Genomic DNA, 18,208 nt, shown 5'->3' on the forward strand with positions numbered 1-18,208 from the left:
TATGGCCATTTCCAAAAATAGAGTTTTAAAAAAAGGGAAGTATTGACAAGTTCCACGAATGGAAGTCGTTCTACACTGAAAGCAGCACAGACAACTATATAACTTTACCAGACCATGACATAATCGTTTGACTAATAGTATGTTTACTGCTCACATACTTTTTTAGTTCGGAAAACCCTACCAATACTATATACATAAAACAAATTAAACCTATTCTTATTTTATTCTAAAAAGCTTATGGTGTGTATGTGACACGATGTCATTTTAACAAATTATTTCACAATGTTCACAGGACGCTGCTGCCCTGTTTGTTGAGGTGCAGTTTCACAGATGGAGAATGAGTCAGAGATGTAGGAATCGGGCCCAAATATCTACGTGACATCATGCAACAATTGATTTCTAAATCTGTCATGAATCTAAGTGTCACACATTTAGCACACACTGACCTTTGAACATTGGACTAAAGCTCCACACATGCTTGACAGCCTTTCCCGAAAACTGGGACATTGAGGACTCGAGGAACAACATCGGAAACCCAGTAACGAGAAGAAAAAGGATGAACGGGATCAAAAAAGCTCCTGAAAGAAAATGTAGATGGTATTCAGAAGGAACAAAATTCTAAAGTTTCGAAATTATGGTTTCATGTACGCACAAAACACATTGTCGAAACATTTAACATTCTACAAAGATTTAGAGCAAGGGTGGTCTAAAGAACCACATGATCTGCACTTCAAGACTCGCCCTGAGAATAATCTTTGTTTAGGAATACTATACCAGATGTTGAGGGTCTGATAATTTCTTGCATCACGTTGAGCTATCCTTTTACATTAGGCTGACAAACCATGATGTCATTGAAACACTGCTCGAGGTAAAAAAGTGCAATTCTCTCACTCACACCTTCATTTGAAAAAAATCGATTTAAAAGAAAATGACAAACAGAAAAAGAATGTTAATTAATTTCAGCTCAAGTGAGCATTTCTTTATTACAACTTGAGGAAACACCTATCAAGAAGTAATAAATTAAACTGAATTAAAGCTAAAGTGTAGAGAAAATATTACGAAGTTTGTTGTGTTGACCTCCATACATGTCTTGATATCACAGGTTTCAGGTGCCACCGGTGGGGCAGGACACGCTCACCTTTTCGCCAACACCTAGTGTCTTCACTATTTGATAGCTATTCATAAACACATGCTCATAATCTAGTCGTAATCGTACAATCGAATCTGCTCTTGGCAGATATTTTGTTTATAAATGTGAAAGGGTTTTCTTGCTTTTATCTACCTCCACCGTTCCTGTTGCAGAGGTATGGGAACCTGAGCAGGTTCCCAAACCCCACGCTGTACCCCACCATGGTCAGCATGTAGTCCAGGTGGCTGCTCCAGGACCCTCTGTGTTGTGGAGTGTCACTTCTATCACTTCCTCGCGGCTGAAACTCTGTCATAGGAATCCCTGCATCAGTGACGTCTTCCGTATTGTTCGCCATGGTTTAGTTGGGTTTAATCTGAAAAGGTACAAGGCAACTCTGAGAGATAAGTGCATAGATAGTATCCAATTCTAGGTTCTTAAACTCTTTTGTGATTTATAAAAAGTGCACATTATATGCTTTCAACTGAAACCTAGATGTCAATACGATTTCCTTGCAGTTAATTGAATTTATGGACACAATTAAGTGATTTCCCGAAAACTGAAGATACTGGTGGATGGTGTGCTGAAAACCACTGTCACATGTCAAGGCTAATTAGATATCTTAACACTTGCTCATGATTTAGTCAGAATCGCACTATTTCCTGAGTGCGTGGCAAAGATTTTGTTGCTTTTATGTAACAATAATCGTTCCAGAAGATACCGGGAAACACATATTTTGCCTCTGGTAATAACCCATGGTCGCAATTGTTCACAACGTTCAAAGTTACAGAGTGACTTCTTTTGTAAAGTACATGTATATATATACATGCTAGGGAACACACACTGCAAACACGAAAACGCCGTTTTTTTCCGTATATGGTCATTGGACGGAAAAAACGACGTTATTTGGACTTTTTCAAACCATCGTTTTTCCGTCCAAATAACGTCGTTATTTGACATCGGGATTTACTGGGAGAGAACGATATCATCAAGCTCCTCCAAATTTTCCGTTCTGTGCATGCGCGACTGTGCGTATTGTTTCCTAGGTTTAATGTCAACACTATTTGACCATGATTCATAAACAGTCTCGTGATAAGTTCGGAATCGTACAATGTCGCTTAAATTTATGGCACGTACTTGATCGGTACGCATTTACCATTAACTAATACAATGAGAAAGGTAATAATTTTAGTCAAAATAATCAGGAAAGCGCAAGGCTCTTGAACGTCTAAATATAGGAAAAGGATTAAAACTTTCGCAAGTTAAAAAATCGTCAAATACGCAAACGAATATCAACCGGCTTTTAAAACTTATTTTTGTAGAAGGTGATCTTGGTGTATATGCATATACATCTTTCCGATATTGCTTATTTTAATGTGTGTAAATAGTTTCAAGGTTCGTCCGCCTATATGACGGGATTCCCCTTCCCCCTTCGTACATGACACTTAAGCAGTGTCCTGTCACTGTAAACAGATTAGTTTCAAATTCCAAACTGGTGAAGTCCGTTCAGATTAATGCTTAGTCTCTGTAACTGTATAGTTTTGAAAGAAACAAGTAACTCCATTTTAATTGAAGAGGAGTCCCAGTGATATGGGAGATTCCGAGATGAACCTATTCTATGGCTATCTGGGCTGCCACCCAAACCGATCCAAACGGGACCCGAAAGCTTATTGTATGCTATATAGCCATATGGAAGTTGACTAAAATTATACATTGTATTCCGGACGATTGTGTTCTTGCATTTCCTTTTAAGTCAGGAATAAAGACTTAAAAGGGGAGTAGTTGAATTTAATTATTAAATATTGCCTATACACTAATCTGGACGTACTACTCACTGTTCTAAATTTATGTCATCCTATATATATATATCAGATATACATTAACGCATGCAACTATTCTAAAGTCATATTCACATATAACCTTATATTGTTCATAGTATCAAAGTTTAATCAACAATATCAAGAGCAGCAATTTCAAGTACTGAAACACCCAAACACAAGGCTTTTATCAAGCGCTAGCGCAGACGTGATGCATCGTAAAAACTGTATCCTGATGTCTTCAGAAATATAATTTCTTGCAATATTTATACTACGAGATAGTAAGGCTAATGCTTACACATCGTTGGAGCGGTGGACCGTATTTGAATGTTAATACTAAAGACAAATACTCATTATTTTGCAGTGACGATATAACACTTATACACGTTTATTGGTAACTTTCATCAGTTTTGCTCTTCATTATGTTTTCACATATACATGTTATACCCGGCTAGCCTGTCATACATAATTATGGGGCAGTTTTCAATCTTGTACTGACTTACTCTGGTGTTCCTGAGCGAAGCTTTTGGCTTGGGTGTCATGGTAATACTATTATTACTTTATTATTTTTATCTAATGACACCCTGTTCTTTGGATCACTGCTCCGTGACTATACATAACAATTAAGATGAACATTCAGTTCAAGTAAATGAGTTTGTTTTGACGCCACAGTCAGTAAAAGACCAATGCTGTGAGGTTTGATTACATACTTCTACCAGGTCGAACATCGTGGATCCTCATTTTCTACCTAAATCATACCCCCCCACACACACATATCGTATGATATTTGCCTATTTTAGGTCACTATATCTTTTTGGATTACCCAGTAAAGTCAATTCATTGTTACACGGCTGTGAAGAAGCTTACAGCTTTATAGCACTCACTCATTCCAATTGAGCTGCTCGTGCTCACACAGAGTTGTAGTTATTATGTCACAGTTTTATTTCTTTTAAAATATATTACGTGTTCATCAATAACAATTATGATGAACATTTGATTTCCGATCCAAGTAAATAAATAAGTGTGATTTACGCCACGATCAGTCAAAGACCAAAGTTGTCCTGTTTGATGACACACAACCTACCAGGTAGTAGCAAATTGTGTTCACCCAATCCCCATTTAAGTCTCCTCTGTGGATATTCCTGGTGTCGAAAAGGCCCCATGTACCTGGGAATCTCATTAAAACATTCATGTGCGGCATTCTCTACCTTAAGAAGGTCATAGTTAACATGCTTATCCAACTCGAACTACCATCCCACTCAAGATGAATGTTTTATGTAGTATACAACAGGCCTACATTCACACACATTCACACGCACGCACGTGCTTTGCGTTGCGTAGGTCCGTGGTAGTACCAACTCAATCACTCTGTTTTGAATATTCATCCGCAAAAATATATATTAACCAGCCGTGTGGAGACATATAAGATTCTTATAAGCAGTCAAATAGGGATGATAAAGGACCCCTCACTGATTAGGTTCTTGTTTACTTAAGAGCAGAGTTGGCCATGTTGGATGATATAACCAAAATCCAGGAGCTCCGGCAGGTGGCAAACTGGTCTTGTTATTGTGTGATACGAGCTGTGACGTAGACCCAAGAGAATAAATAAAAAAATGAGACCAACGCAAGGCTACAATGATTGGGAAGGTCTAGATTTCCACAGCTCTAGCCTGAAATTAAGAATTGTTCTTTTCTCCTTTTTAATTTTATTATTTTTATTTTGTAGACATGGATAGACCAACCAGGAAAGAAATTAATGGAATATTAATATCACATGTCATCAGTGATCCAGTTCAATTCATCAAACAACAACATAATAGTATTTGATATTACAAAGGGCATGATCAGGTACATGTTCACTGTGGTAATGTACATACTAGTCAACTTGATTATAATGTTTATTATAGAGTAGTGTGTCATCAACGCTTACTATATGATATCCTCACTTGTCATTGATGTATTGACATCGAAAAATGGACGATATAATTCGAAATTCTTATTTGAGCTATAAATAGCTTCAACAGGGACAGTACCGTTGTAAGTAAAATTTTCGTACTTAAAAATATGTATCTACAAAATATAATCTAAAGGAGCAAAGAACAATATTGTTTTATTAATGATTACTTCCATGGATAGAATTGAGGCAATCTAGGCTTGCCAAATCGTTCTAGACTTGAGCTGGATTCCTTTTAAATTTATTCTATATTGTCTGGGAGACGTACAAGGGTGTCAGTATCGCATGGAGAACTGACGTTTGGGAGAATCCAGGTGGGGCCAGCCTGGGTCAGTGTAATCGGAAATAGTGTGGAGTTTCGGGTTTGGGCTGTTTGCTGAATATAATAGAATAGAACAAGGGCATAATGTAGAGATTAAAGCATTACAACCTCTGTTTATATCAGATATGTTATTGTGATTTGAAATCTCTTTTGGAACAATTGCAAGTTATTGTATACTCTGTATTCTTTCGTCATGGTGGAATATATATTTTCTGTGTTGCTTTTTTAATTATCCACAAATAATGAGAACTACAATGTAAACATCTATCTGGAGATATACAATTATACTGCTGAAGGGCACATCTGAAAAATGGGACTAATCGACCAATATTTCTTTCTTAAACACTGTCCGTTACAGGCATGCTATCATTATATTATACTTTGTATAGTTTACAAGTTATTGCATTTCAAATAATGGCAAATTGTGTATCTGTCTACATTCTGAATAATAATGTCTGCACAAAAACCTTAACATCAGATAGTGATATAAACGAATAAGATCTATACTGTGATAAATAAATTATTAATTTCGTATTATGAATTAAATTAGTTGAAATATTATAGTAAAAACAAATAATTTTAGTCTGTTTGTGTGAGTAGGTAACGAAAGATGGAGGGAACTCACTAACATAACCATTTGTGAAAAATCAAATATTCAAAGTTTAGGGGTTTGAACAGCTGCATTGAATAGCAGACAAGAAAGCAACGCAATGATTAAATTATGAATCAAATTGTTTTTTAAATAAAACTAAGTATACAGAAAATAAAAGTTCTCATTTCTCATTGTTGGAAGGTGTTTAATAATAGTTTTTGTTTGATTGTTTGTTGTTAAACGCCACACTCAGCAATATACCAGCTATATGACGGGGGTTTAAAAATAATCCAGTCTGGGCCAGAAAATCCAGTTATTGACATGAAGAGCACCGATCTACGAAATTGGGATACAATGACATGCATCCACCAAGTCAGCGAGTCTGACCACCTGATTACGTTGCCTTCGTACAAGCCTGGGTTGTTGAAGGCCTATTCTAACCCTGATCTTCACGGGTATTTTTTTTAATAATAAGGTACAATGACATTCTGTATATGTCCATAATAAGTGTGCATAAGTAAATGGATAATATATCCATACACGCAAATTAAATAGGTTAGACTGCATACGGCTCAATGATAAAACGGCACCAGCATCACAGATACCTATAATACATTTTTTAACATGAGATACATATAATTACTTTAAAGTTAAATCTTGTATCTAAATAGTAAATTAGAAGGATTCAAAATATACACTTCCGACATTTTTCGTATTTTTTTCGTTTGGAGAGAGGAGAAGTGACAGCAGTGACCGTGAAGTAGTTTGTCTCACAGTCCCTGAACCATATTATTTTCCCTTCCGCCAAGGTCTTGCTGCAATGCTATTGTCCCAAATGAAACAAGTCTAGAGGTTCAACGGGTTCGGGCTGAAATTTCCATCTCACATCGGCTCCTTTTAAATTTAAATATAGTTTCTCGTTTTAACCAAAATAATATATTTTAGAGACTAAGCGTTAGTCTGACCGTGAAGTACAACTATCCAAACGATCCCATGTATGTCTATATTTCTTCAGACAGACTCTCCATGTTCCTATCGATATGTATCAAAAGACAAATGAATTAAATATTACAGCACTGGTAAATAGGTTATATGCGCATGTCAACGTCGATCCTACAATATCCTTTTGCGCAAAATACATATTTACTGCTGAATAAACGTAGTAATACAACGCAAATATATGTCCAGATGTATACATCAGTTTCATCTCGTGATCTTTATTCGTGCTTTTAGCTCTTTTTCAAGGAGATTATGGGGTGTTACATCACACCAGAAAGCCAGGTCCAAATTCAAGTAATAATTTCATGGTACGTCTTGTATGTTGGAAACCAATATCGCAATATGACTGAATATTGCTGAACGTGGTATTTACCCGATTACTCACATAATTATTCCATTTTCTTCATGCACGTTCTACAATCATCTACGATTACTATCTATAAGGAGGTATATCTATATTCATCCAAATATCCATACATATATGTCCACATATATATGTATTAAGCAAGTCCCACATTCTTCTTTAAAAAATATATGCTAAGCATTCCTTCTGTATGTATTTATATATGTAAATATCGTTTTAATGTCAACGCTGATGCAGTGAACGTACCCCAGACCTGATGCTAGAATAACATCTAATGTCTGAAATGCAAGTATTTTGCAGAAAAACCCAGTTGTTAAACAATCGTTATAAACTATAATAAAAAGGAGCCAAGAGACTTTCTTCATTTTGACAAATTTTGGGATGTATTGGACATATTTGTTTCGGGGTCTGTGTGACAGACAAACCTAATGCTTTTAAGTATGAAGACAAGTAATTACAGCTGTTGTAAATATTCAAATATGTTTGTGATTAACCCGACCTTGAAAAATATTGATGAGTGGCAACTATTTATGTCATTATTTCAAATTAGAATTAGGAAAGCATGGCACTTTAATATACGTGTCTTGTTAGCCCAATAGCTTTTTAGGTAAGAGCAACATGAATATATCGAGAGTATAGGTTTGGTGCGTGACTTATCACACATTACTGTCAGAAAGTGTGCAGATTTTGTTTATCGGCAATAAATGACATAAGGCGATTCATAAGGGTTTAGTGTTGTATATAGATTTAACAATATATATGATTAATAGTTTGGAAACAATAATATGCTAGCTTCTGAATCTGTTAGTCGTTTCTATAAATTTGTGTACAGACAAGAATATTTTTGTATTCAGGAAAACATCTAAGTTTGGACCACCAAAAAGAACACTATGTAGTTTTTTGTACTCCAAGATTATCGATAGCTGTTAGTAATGTCTCCCTAAAATCATCATAAAAGGTACATTCGATGAAGAAATGGAATGAATTTTCACAAGGAGCTCCGCATTTACAGGAAATAGTATCAGATAAATTAACACGGAACAGGTAGGAATTTAGTGTGCTACAATTGTGTCTCAATCTAGTGTGCAATATGTTTGTAGATCTCTTACCGCAATTATAGTGCATAGGTGGTGATGTAGGCTGCTCAGACGCGAAAGCTTTAAAATAAGATATTGACGGACTATCCCTGATTCCTGATGAGATTATTCCATTGGCCTAATGTACATGTATCTATAATATAGGACCTTTTAAACGTAGATGTCCGTGCAAATGGAACTACAAAATCATGGCGGTTTCTGAGATTATAACTGACGTTCTGGTGATATAAGATCAGTTACAGATGAAGGACATTGCTTATTTATTATTTTATACATAGTTACAAGTTTGTTGACGTTTCTTCTATACGCTTATATATATATATATATATATATATATATATATATATATATATATATATATATATATATATATATATCCACGTCACACACACACACAAAGAACAAGTACACTTATTTGAATATTACTAACATTACATGAATGTTACTGAGCAGTCAGTGAGAGTTTATATCTTTGCGCTTAATCAGAAACATTAAGCCTTTCACGTATATTACAACTTTGTAAGTTAACTTTCCTTTCCAGAAATACCATAGATGAACGTCTACCCCAAGAGATGTGTCTTTGACTAAAATCTGCTTCGTTATTTTGATTTCAAGTGATAGCCTTCACCTGGAAGGAATTTATATTTGTATTATTTCAATTTTTCTTTCAATAAATATCACTGAGTTTTGGGTTTTAAGATAGCAAGTCGCAGAAATAACTCCTGCTGGACCCTTAGACTTGCAAGAATACTCTTATCATTGGCCGAAACATGCCCAATTTGTCCTTCTTGCTTTGTCAGACCATACCCATACTTTTGAATTTCTCAAAAGCTTTAAAAGGGTTAAAGCTATTTTTGGAAGTGTACATGGGTTGATTGGTGACTACCACAGAAGTAGCAAATGGAGTTATGTCCGATGAAAATCTCTGTTTCGACTGGTGCCATACGTTTCCGTGTTTTTCGAGTTTAACAACTAACTTGCCTTTGCATGTGTTTGTTCCACCGGTTGTGCAGGATACGCTCACCTTTTTGCAAACACATGTTATCCTCACTTTTTAATAGTAGTATATACATGTAAGTATGTATGAGTTGTATGTCATCTTAATTTATCACTTGTGTAATCCCTCTTTTTGGGGTGTACTACAAACATAAATCAAAGTTTCTTTTGAGCTAGCATGAATATCATAAAATACTTTGCTTATCATTCCCTCTACTGCTACCAAAGTCTCTAATTGTGGCTAATTGTTAAATATTCTTCACAAATACTGTAAATCATGAAACGTGTAACCAAATTAATGCGAGTTTAGACCGCTGGCTAGACTAACATCTAGTTTCTGAAATGAACATGTTTTACAAAAATAAAAACAATTGTTTAATAAATTATATAACTGCAGTAATCTAGTCTTGCCAAATATGATTGACTTGCATCGGCTGTATTGGATATATTCGTTTCAGGAACTGTATGACAGGCCTAAATGTGTCAAGAAAGTAATGCGATAAACTTTGCTTTTGACCTGTAAAAGCTAACTAGCAAACGAAAACACCAAGACTGTCGACTTACAATTCTATTATGTAGTTTTGGTGGCAGTTCGATCCTAAACTATCATTTGCTATGCTCAAAAACTTGACTTCAACTGTTGAACTAACTTCTATTCTATCAAAAGCAGGACAATTTATCCTCATCTTTCAGGAAATGACACATGAAAGACTTTGACATCTTGAGTTAATAACCGATTTCATATTGAATTCACTACAAAGGACAACTTTATGACGGGGGATCGGGGTCATATGAGCCTTGATGGCAAAGGTATCAACATATTTGAGTGAGTGAGCAAGGTTTTACGCCGCTTTTAGCAATATTCCAGCAATATCATAGCGGGGGACACCATTGTACATTGCTTCACACATTGTACCCATGTCGGGAATCGAACCCGGGTCTTCGGCGTGACGAGCGAACGCTTTAACCACTAGGCTACCCGACCGCCCGTCAACATATGTGAGAACAAAGAACCGTGTACCCAATATTTTTCAAATGTTGGAAAAAAGGAGAAAAACAGTACAGTCACGGTCTAGTGACCGTACCGTTTTCCTCTCGCTTAGTTGTCTGGCTTCCGTCACCATCCGGCAATGTCCGATGGTTGTCGTTGTCCATTAGAGAATTGGTGACCCGTAAAGTTGGCGTCTTCCCATCTGTCAGACATCCCACATGTTAGAGGCTTTTAGTAATGGTTGATTCATTACTAATACCATGCCTGTTACCTACGGGTTAAGTGGACTCAGCCCTTGCTTCACCCCTCTGTCAGCCAGTAAGGAGTAAGGAAAGAACACCACAAAGTGTTACTCGTATGTTTATTTACGGCACTAACAATTCAAATGACATGAGTCATATCAACAAAATCAAATCAATGTCAACACCAAAATACGCATATCAAGTATGCAATGTATTGATTGGATATATTTATCATATACATGTTTGCTACATTGAGGAAGCGTATTAGGGCCACGGTCTAAGAAAATGTATCATCTACGTAGATTGAAGTAACATCGACGTCGCGATCGATGAAACTTTAATCTACGTAGATGATGTAACACATGTTATATTTGGGATAACACTTTCTTGGTAAAGTACAGATTCTAGTACTTTTTTGAGTTGAGTTCCGTCCGGGATTCGAACCCACACTTGCCAGAGTGAGGCACCTAATCGCTAGCACACAAAGTCTGCGATCTAACCCACTCAGCCAGCGAGGCTTCCACAAAAATGAAAGTCCGACAACTGGTAGTCTAGATTTTGAGTACCCCTCTGACAAGTGTAAATTGGCACGACTCCCATGGCCGAAAGCTATAAATACACAATGCAATTTAGAAAGTGGTCAAATGTAACACATTTTATATTTGGGATAACACTTTCTTAGTAAAGTACAGATTCTAGGTGCCTCACTCTGGCAAGTGTGGGTTCGAATCCCGGACGGGACTCAACTAAAAAAAGTACTAGAATCTGTACTTTACTAAGAAAGTGTTATCCCAAATATAACATGTGTTACAATCAGACAACAGATAAAGCAATGAATATTTAATATCGTTCATCAGAATCCATTCCGTGTAAAATGCAAAACAGCAGTAAAATCTTCCAAATGGAGTGCTGAAAATCAGTGTAGATACCAGTTACTCGCGCAGGGGGCAATCACCCCGAATCCCTCCGGCAACACCCGCCTCCCACACAATTTGCACAAAAAAACAACCCCGACGAGCAAACAACCGACCAGACAATCCAGTGACAGACGTCCACCAACCTTGCAGAAACCAAAGGCGATATGTTTACTTTGAAGCACGACCACCAACCTTACAGAAACCAAAGGCGATATGTTTACTCTGAAGCAGGTCCACTAACCATGCAGAAACCAAAGGCGATATGTTTACTTTGAAGCACGTCCACCAACCTTACAGAAACCAAAGGCGATATGTTTACTCTGAAGCACGACCACCAACCTTGCAGAAACCAAAGGCGATATGTTTAAAATTTACTTTGAAGCACGACCACCAACCTTGCAGAAACCAAAGGCGATATGTTTACTCTGAAGCACGTCCACCAACCTTGCAGAAACCAAAGGCGATATGTTTACTCTGAAGCACGACCACCAACCTTGCAAAAACCAAAGGCGATATGTTTACTTTGAAGCACGTCCACCAACCTTGCAGAAACCAAAGGCGATATGTTTACTCTGAAGCACGACCACCAACCTTGCAGAAACCAAAGGCGATATGTTTAAATTTACTTTGAAGCAAGACTACCAACCTTACAGAAACCAAAGGCGATATGTTTACTCTGAAGCACGACCACCAACCTTGCAGAAACAAAAAGGCGATATGTTTACTCTGAAGCACGACCACCAACCTTGCAGAAACCAAAGGCGAAATGTTTAAAATTTACTTTGAAGCACGTCCACCAACCTTACAGAAACCAAAGGCGATACGTTTACTTTGAAGCACGTCCACCAACCTTACAGAAACCAAAGGCGATATGTTTACTCTGAAGCACGACCACCAACCTTGCAGAAACAAAAAGGCGATATGTTTACTTTGAAGCACGACTACCAACCTTGCAGAAACCAAAGGCGATATGTTTACTCTGAAGCACGACCACCAACCTTGCAGAAACAAAAAGGCGATATGTTTACTTTGAAGCACGACTACCAACCTTGCTGAAACCAAAGGCGATATGTTTACTCTGAAGCAGGTCCACCAACCTTGCAGAAACCAAAGGCGATATGTTTACTTTGAAGCACGTCCACCAACCTTGCAGAAACCAAAGGTGATATGTTTACTCTGAAGCACGACCACCAACCTTGCAGAAACCAAAGGCGAAATGTTTAAAATTTACTTTGAAGCACGTCCACCAACCTTACAGAAACCAAAGGCGATACGTTTACTTTGAAGCACGTCCACCAACCTTACAGAAACCAAAGGCGATATGTTTACTCTGAAGCACGACCACCAACCTTGCAGAAACCAAAACCGATATGTTTACTCTGAAGCACGTCCACCAACCTTGCAGAAACCAAAGGCGATATGTTTAAATTTTACTTTGAAGCACGACTACCAACCTTGCAGAAACCAAAGGCGATATGTTTACTCTGAAGCACGACCACCAACCTTGCAGAAACCAAAAGGCGATATGTTTAAAATTTACTTTGAAGCACGTCCACAAACCTTACAGAAACCAAAGGCGATATGTTTTCTCTGAAGCACGATCACCATCCTTGCAGAAACCAAAGGCGATATGTTTACTCTGAAGCACGACCACCAACCTTGCAGAAACCAAAAGGCGATATGTTGAAAATTTACTTTGAAGCACGTCCACCAACCTTGCAGAAACCAAAGGCGATATGTTTACTCTGAAGCACGTCCACCAACCTTGCAGAAACCAAAGGCGATATGTTTACTCTGAAGCACGTCCACCAACCTTACAGAAACCAAAGGCGATATGTTTACTCTGAAGCACGTCCACCAACCTTGCAGAAACCAAAAGGCGATATGTTGAAAATTTACTTTGAAGCACGTCCACCAACCTTACAGAAACCAAAGGCGATATGTTTACTCTGAAGCACGACCACCAACCTTGCAGAAACCAAAGGCGATATGTTTACTCTGAAGCACGTCCACCAACCTTGCAGAAACCAAAGGCGATATGTTTACTTTGAAGCACGTCCACCAACCTTACAGAAACCAAAGGCGATATGTTTACTCTGAAGCACGACTACCAACCTTACAGAAACCAAAGGCGATATGTTTACTCTGAAGCACGTCCACCAACCTTACAGAAACCAAAGGCGATATGTTTACTCTGAAGCACGACCACCAACCTTGCAGAAACCAAAGGCGATATGTTTACTCTGAAGCATGACCACCTCGCATGAGTACATATACCCATACGTGAATTCAGAATACATGCTGCAGATCATTCGGATGTACAATATGTACTGCACACAATAGATTTTACCTTTAATTCTTCTGCACTGTGCTTCAAGTCCACTGGGAAGTGATGAAAATCCTCAGGCTTTCCTCCAAGTCATGACTTACCCCAATACAGTTGTCAGTTATGTTTGTATTATCGCACGGATCATGTTTCCTGGACATTGAACAATATGTCTGTATGATGTTAAAAAACTCTAGTGACAATGGTCATGTAACATTGCGGATCGTGTTTTCAGCTGGGATATATACAAGGAATAAACGAGCCATAGCTATTCAACGTCACGTCCAGTGAACTGTTCTTAACCATTTGCACGCTTGCATTTGTCACGATTCATGAATGTTAGGAGTTCTGAAGTATGGTTGCTCTCGCTGCGCATATCACACTGACTCATACGACGCATTCACTCTTGGCTAGGAACAAAACGTCGCAGTATAGATCGTACTGCCATCTTTTGTTCCTTACCAAGAGTTAGTGAATGCGTCACATGAACCAATAGAGTCGGTTTGATGTGCTCTGGGACATCAGTGAGTGAGTGAGTGAGTGAGTATGGTTTTACGCCGCTTTTAGCAATATTCCAGCAATATCAATGCGGGGGGACACCAGAAATGTGCTTCGCACATTGAACCCATGTCGGGAATCGAACCCGGGTCATCGGCGTGACGAGCGAACGCTTCAACCACTAGGCTACCCGACCGCCCCTTACTAGAATATAACTTTGTGATGTACTGTAACGAAAGTTTAATACGGCGCTGCTTAAGAGATACAATCACATTTAGATATATCGGACGGAGTTCAAGCTTATTATGATAAGGAATCGATCCTACTGTGCCACAGTTCAATATATGCGATGCTACATCCACCTTGATATCACAATACGTCCCTAAGTTACAAGCGTGCAGGTTTCATATCACATTCGATCTATTAATTGAATAGTATCCACGAGTAAACGGCACCATGATGAACCCCTTGCGAACTCATCATCAGGGTGTCAACCATTCATTTTGAAACTCGGCACCCCATTGCTGGTAAGAGGTGTCTAAATTGGGAACCCAGAGGAAATCCGGGTTAAAACTGGTCCCAAGAATCTGTGTCTGGCGTGCGAGGTAACTGAGTGGATCGTGTGGTCAGGCTCGATGGCGTTCAACGACGGTGCAGGTCGTTGCGCAAAACATTAATCACAGGATTGTTTGGTCCAGCCGTCATGTAGCTGGAATATTGCTGTGTTATGTTAGACAACACGCACGCACGCATGTACGCACGCACGCACGCACGCACGCAAACATGTTCAAACTGGATCGCTGCAGTTTCAATATTTGTTTATGGTCTCTTTTTCAAAGGTTCCTGGTGGCTCAGAAGTGTAAAACTTTGGTTTTACCAAATTGGCAAACGTCTAATGATCTGCATTATCTCAGGCCGTCCTGACCTATCAAAAAGCTGTGATACAACTGAAATCCTGTTCTATACGTCGTTCAAACTAACTCACCTACCCTTTCGAATGTTCAGCGGAAAAATATATACATACAGAGATTTCAGATTCTACATGAAGTCGAATAAGAAGGATAACCTACCACTCACTGATTAGGTGTTTGATACTCAATAAATCATTTGGTAATGTTAGATGACGTAGTAACCAATTAACAGTTGAGGTAAAGAGTTGTGACTCTCGGTCGGAAAACCAAAGTTGACTTGTGTGATATCAGTTGTGATTCACTGACTCACATTTTTTCTGTTTCTTGGGCTGTTGGTGCGGTCCTTCCTTAACTCTTCTCCATGAACAGAACAAACAGCATGATAAAAAGCAAGCCAACAAAGTAAAGTTAGATCTTCTTTTGAGATTGTCGTGAGACATACACTTTGTATGTACATGTGTACATTCAGCCAACTTGATTCAGTGAATTATTTATACATTGCTTTAAATACGAAACCTTGAAACATGGATAGACCAACCAGGAATGATAGAAACTTGATATCACGTGTTACTGCAATTCCAGTAACATACATTACACAAATTTTAGTGAGTGAGTGAGTGAGTGAGTGAGTGAGTTGGGTTTAACGCCGCTTTAAACAGTATTCCAGTTATATCGCGGCGTGTCAGCTTAATGTGGGAGGAAAGCCCGAAGTGATGCAGGTCTCAGACGTTTACCACTTCGGTGAAACCCACGAGCACGGGTATGGTGCTGACAAACCTATTGTTCACGTTGACCAAATACACTGAAACATATGGTAAAAGTCAAGAAAGGGAATTCGATAGGACATATATTTTGTTACTGATCCGTTAAATTTGGAAATATCCTCCACATAAAAGTGTTTGCAAGCTTTCCTGCGGCATTGTATGTTGTAACCTTGATCAAACAACTTCTTAGCAAGAGTCGAATGGCACTCTTTGAAATCTTAATGGAAAGGGCATTTTCGATTGTACCTTAAGAGTTGTGAAAAGTAGGGATGGAGCTGCAGGAACAGTACTCGATAAAAACCAAGTTGAAGTCGTCCATCCTGTGGACGCATTACTACCCAACATCGTATGTTTAGATATAGTATTGTGATGTTAAACTGATTGACAACGTGTATGCTGTGGTGGAATAGGAAACAATCTCTTCGTTTTTTTATAACTGAAGAAATGATGAGAGCTACAATCTAAACATCTACTCGGATCAATAAATCATTAATTTATACGATGTATCTTGAGCAATATTGTATTTTAAAAATATTCATGCATTGTTAATTATGAAACAGTATTAATTTCAAAAGTCAAAACGGCATTATCTGTTTTATGAGCAGCTTTACAACTGAATTCTCCATTTCTCATTAAGAATAAAATCAATTGAAACAAGCATGAAACACTCATATCCCCCGCCAATATGACATGTCCGGTTGTGTGCAATGCATTAGCTCCTGTGAACAATGTTCACTGGACCTTTTTGTAATTTGCGTTAGTAAGTAAATAAGTAAGTGAATGCGACAACCGTGTCCATGACACTTTTTGGGGGAACATGCACACTAGCAAAGCAGAACTTGCCAACAAGCAAGAAAATGTATTCAATACTGCGAGATGACATTACATCACATATCTGGACACTGTTCTTGAAACTTGTTGAAACATACACAGCAATACCATGTGTAGTGTCTCCTCGATAGACTTGATATCCTGGCAGGTCTCTTTCACTTTAATCATTGAAGCACACCAACAAACTTATCCTTCTTCACATTTTCGAAATGAGCACTGAGGGATCAAATATTCAAGTGAGCCACCTTGAAATCTACAAGTTTTAGGCCTTTCCTTGATTTGACCCCACTGAGCATCGTGTACACTTGACCTGGCTGGGCTTTAAATTTACTTCCTTGTGTCAATGTCATGTTCCAAATCATCTGCTCATAGGTGCTAACCTTGAGACTTGTGGATTGAGAGGCCCCTTGCTAAAGTTCCTGGATACTGTTTTCTTTCAACCATGACAAAATAGTGTGCGGTTTTCAAGATCTGCTCCGGAAATGACCACTACCGCCATTTTCAGTCTGTTAAAGTCGTTGCCATGGAAACTCGAAAAATATTTTTTTCAGAAATCCCAAACTATCAAAAGGCACCAGTTATGTGCCAAATTTGATGAAGAAATATTGTACGGTTTTCAACATCTGCTCCGGAAATGACCCCTACCGTCATTTCCAGTTTAAGTTCAAGTCGTTGTCATGGAACCTTGAAAAATAACTTTTTCAAAAATCCCAAACTATCAAAAGGCACCAGTTTACCACCAGACCTATTAATGTACCATGTTTGGTGAAGAAATATTGTACGGTTTTCAAGATCTGCTCCGGAAACGAGCACAACCGCCATTTTCAATGTAAGTCAAAGTCGTTGCCAGGGAAACTCGAAAAATCATATTTTTCATAAATCCCAAGGTATCAAAAGGCACCAGTTCACCACTAGACCTTTCAATGTGCCAAATTTGGTGAAGAAATATTATATTGTACTGTTTTCAAGATCTGCTCCGGAAACGAGGACTTCCGCTTTTTCAGTCTACGTCAAAGTCGATGCCATGGAAACTTGAAAAATATTTTTTTTTAAAATCCCAAACTATCAAAAGGCACTAGTTCACCACTAGACCTATCTATGTGTCAAGTTTGGTTAAGATTTTGTGTTCTGCTCCGGAAACGAAATGTGACGGACGGACAGACGGAAGGATGGAAAGACGGACGGACGGCACCCATTCCTATATCCCCCTTCCACTTCGTGGCGGGGGATAATTAGCCGTCATTTTGTCAGAATGTAAAAGTAAGCTTGAGTATAAAAAAAGAGATCGAGACAAGTATTGAGAAAGTCAAGTGTTCACAGCTTATAAAGAGGTTTAAAAATGTGCACTGTGTGACTTATAGGAAATCAACGCCAGTGAGAACAGTATGTGTCTGACTATTATATACAAAAGGTCATGCGTTGCATGAATATCTAATATCTTGCATGAATTATCAAAATGTT

At 38.2% G+C, this 18,208-nt stretch overlaps 1 protein-coding gene across 2 annotated transcripts in view; it reads right to left on the reverse strand.

Moving 5' to 3' along the window:
* The window catches only part of LOC124141646 (sodium-dependent proline transporter-like), a 50,044-nt gene that overhangs the window by 15,140 nt on the left and 16,696 nt on the right, over positions 1-18,208 (reverse strand). The window contains exons 1-3 of one of the 2 annotated variants that reach the window (XM_046509677.2): positions 13,768-13,893; positions 1,283-1,502; positions 447-578 (exon numbers count right to left, since the gene is read on the reverse strand). In XM_046509677.2, coding sequence (XP_046365633.2) covers positions 447-578; positions 1,283-1,484 — 334 coding nt within the window. In that variant the 5' untranslated portion in view covers positions 1,485-1,502; positions 13,768-13,893. Of the gene's footprint in view, positions 1-446; positions 579-1,282; positions 1,503-13,767; positions 13,894-18,208 lie in introns of those variants that run through there. The other variant, XM_048383199.1, reaches the window with a different exon arrangement.

The sequence above is a fragment of the Haliotis rufescens genome, unplaced genomic scaffold (assembly GCF_023055435.1).
Source record: "Haliotis rufescens isolate VD_foot unplaced genomic scaffold, xgHalRufe1.0.p SCAF_46, whole genome shotgun sequence".
NCBI lineage: Eukaryota > Metazoa > Mollusca > Gastropoda > Lepetellida > Haliotidae > Haliotis > Haliotis rufescens.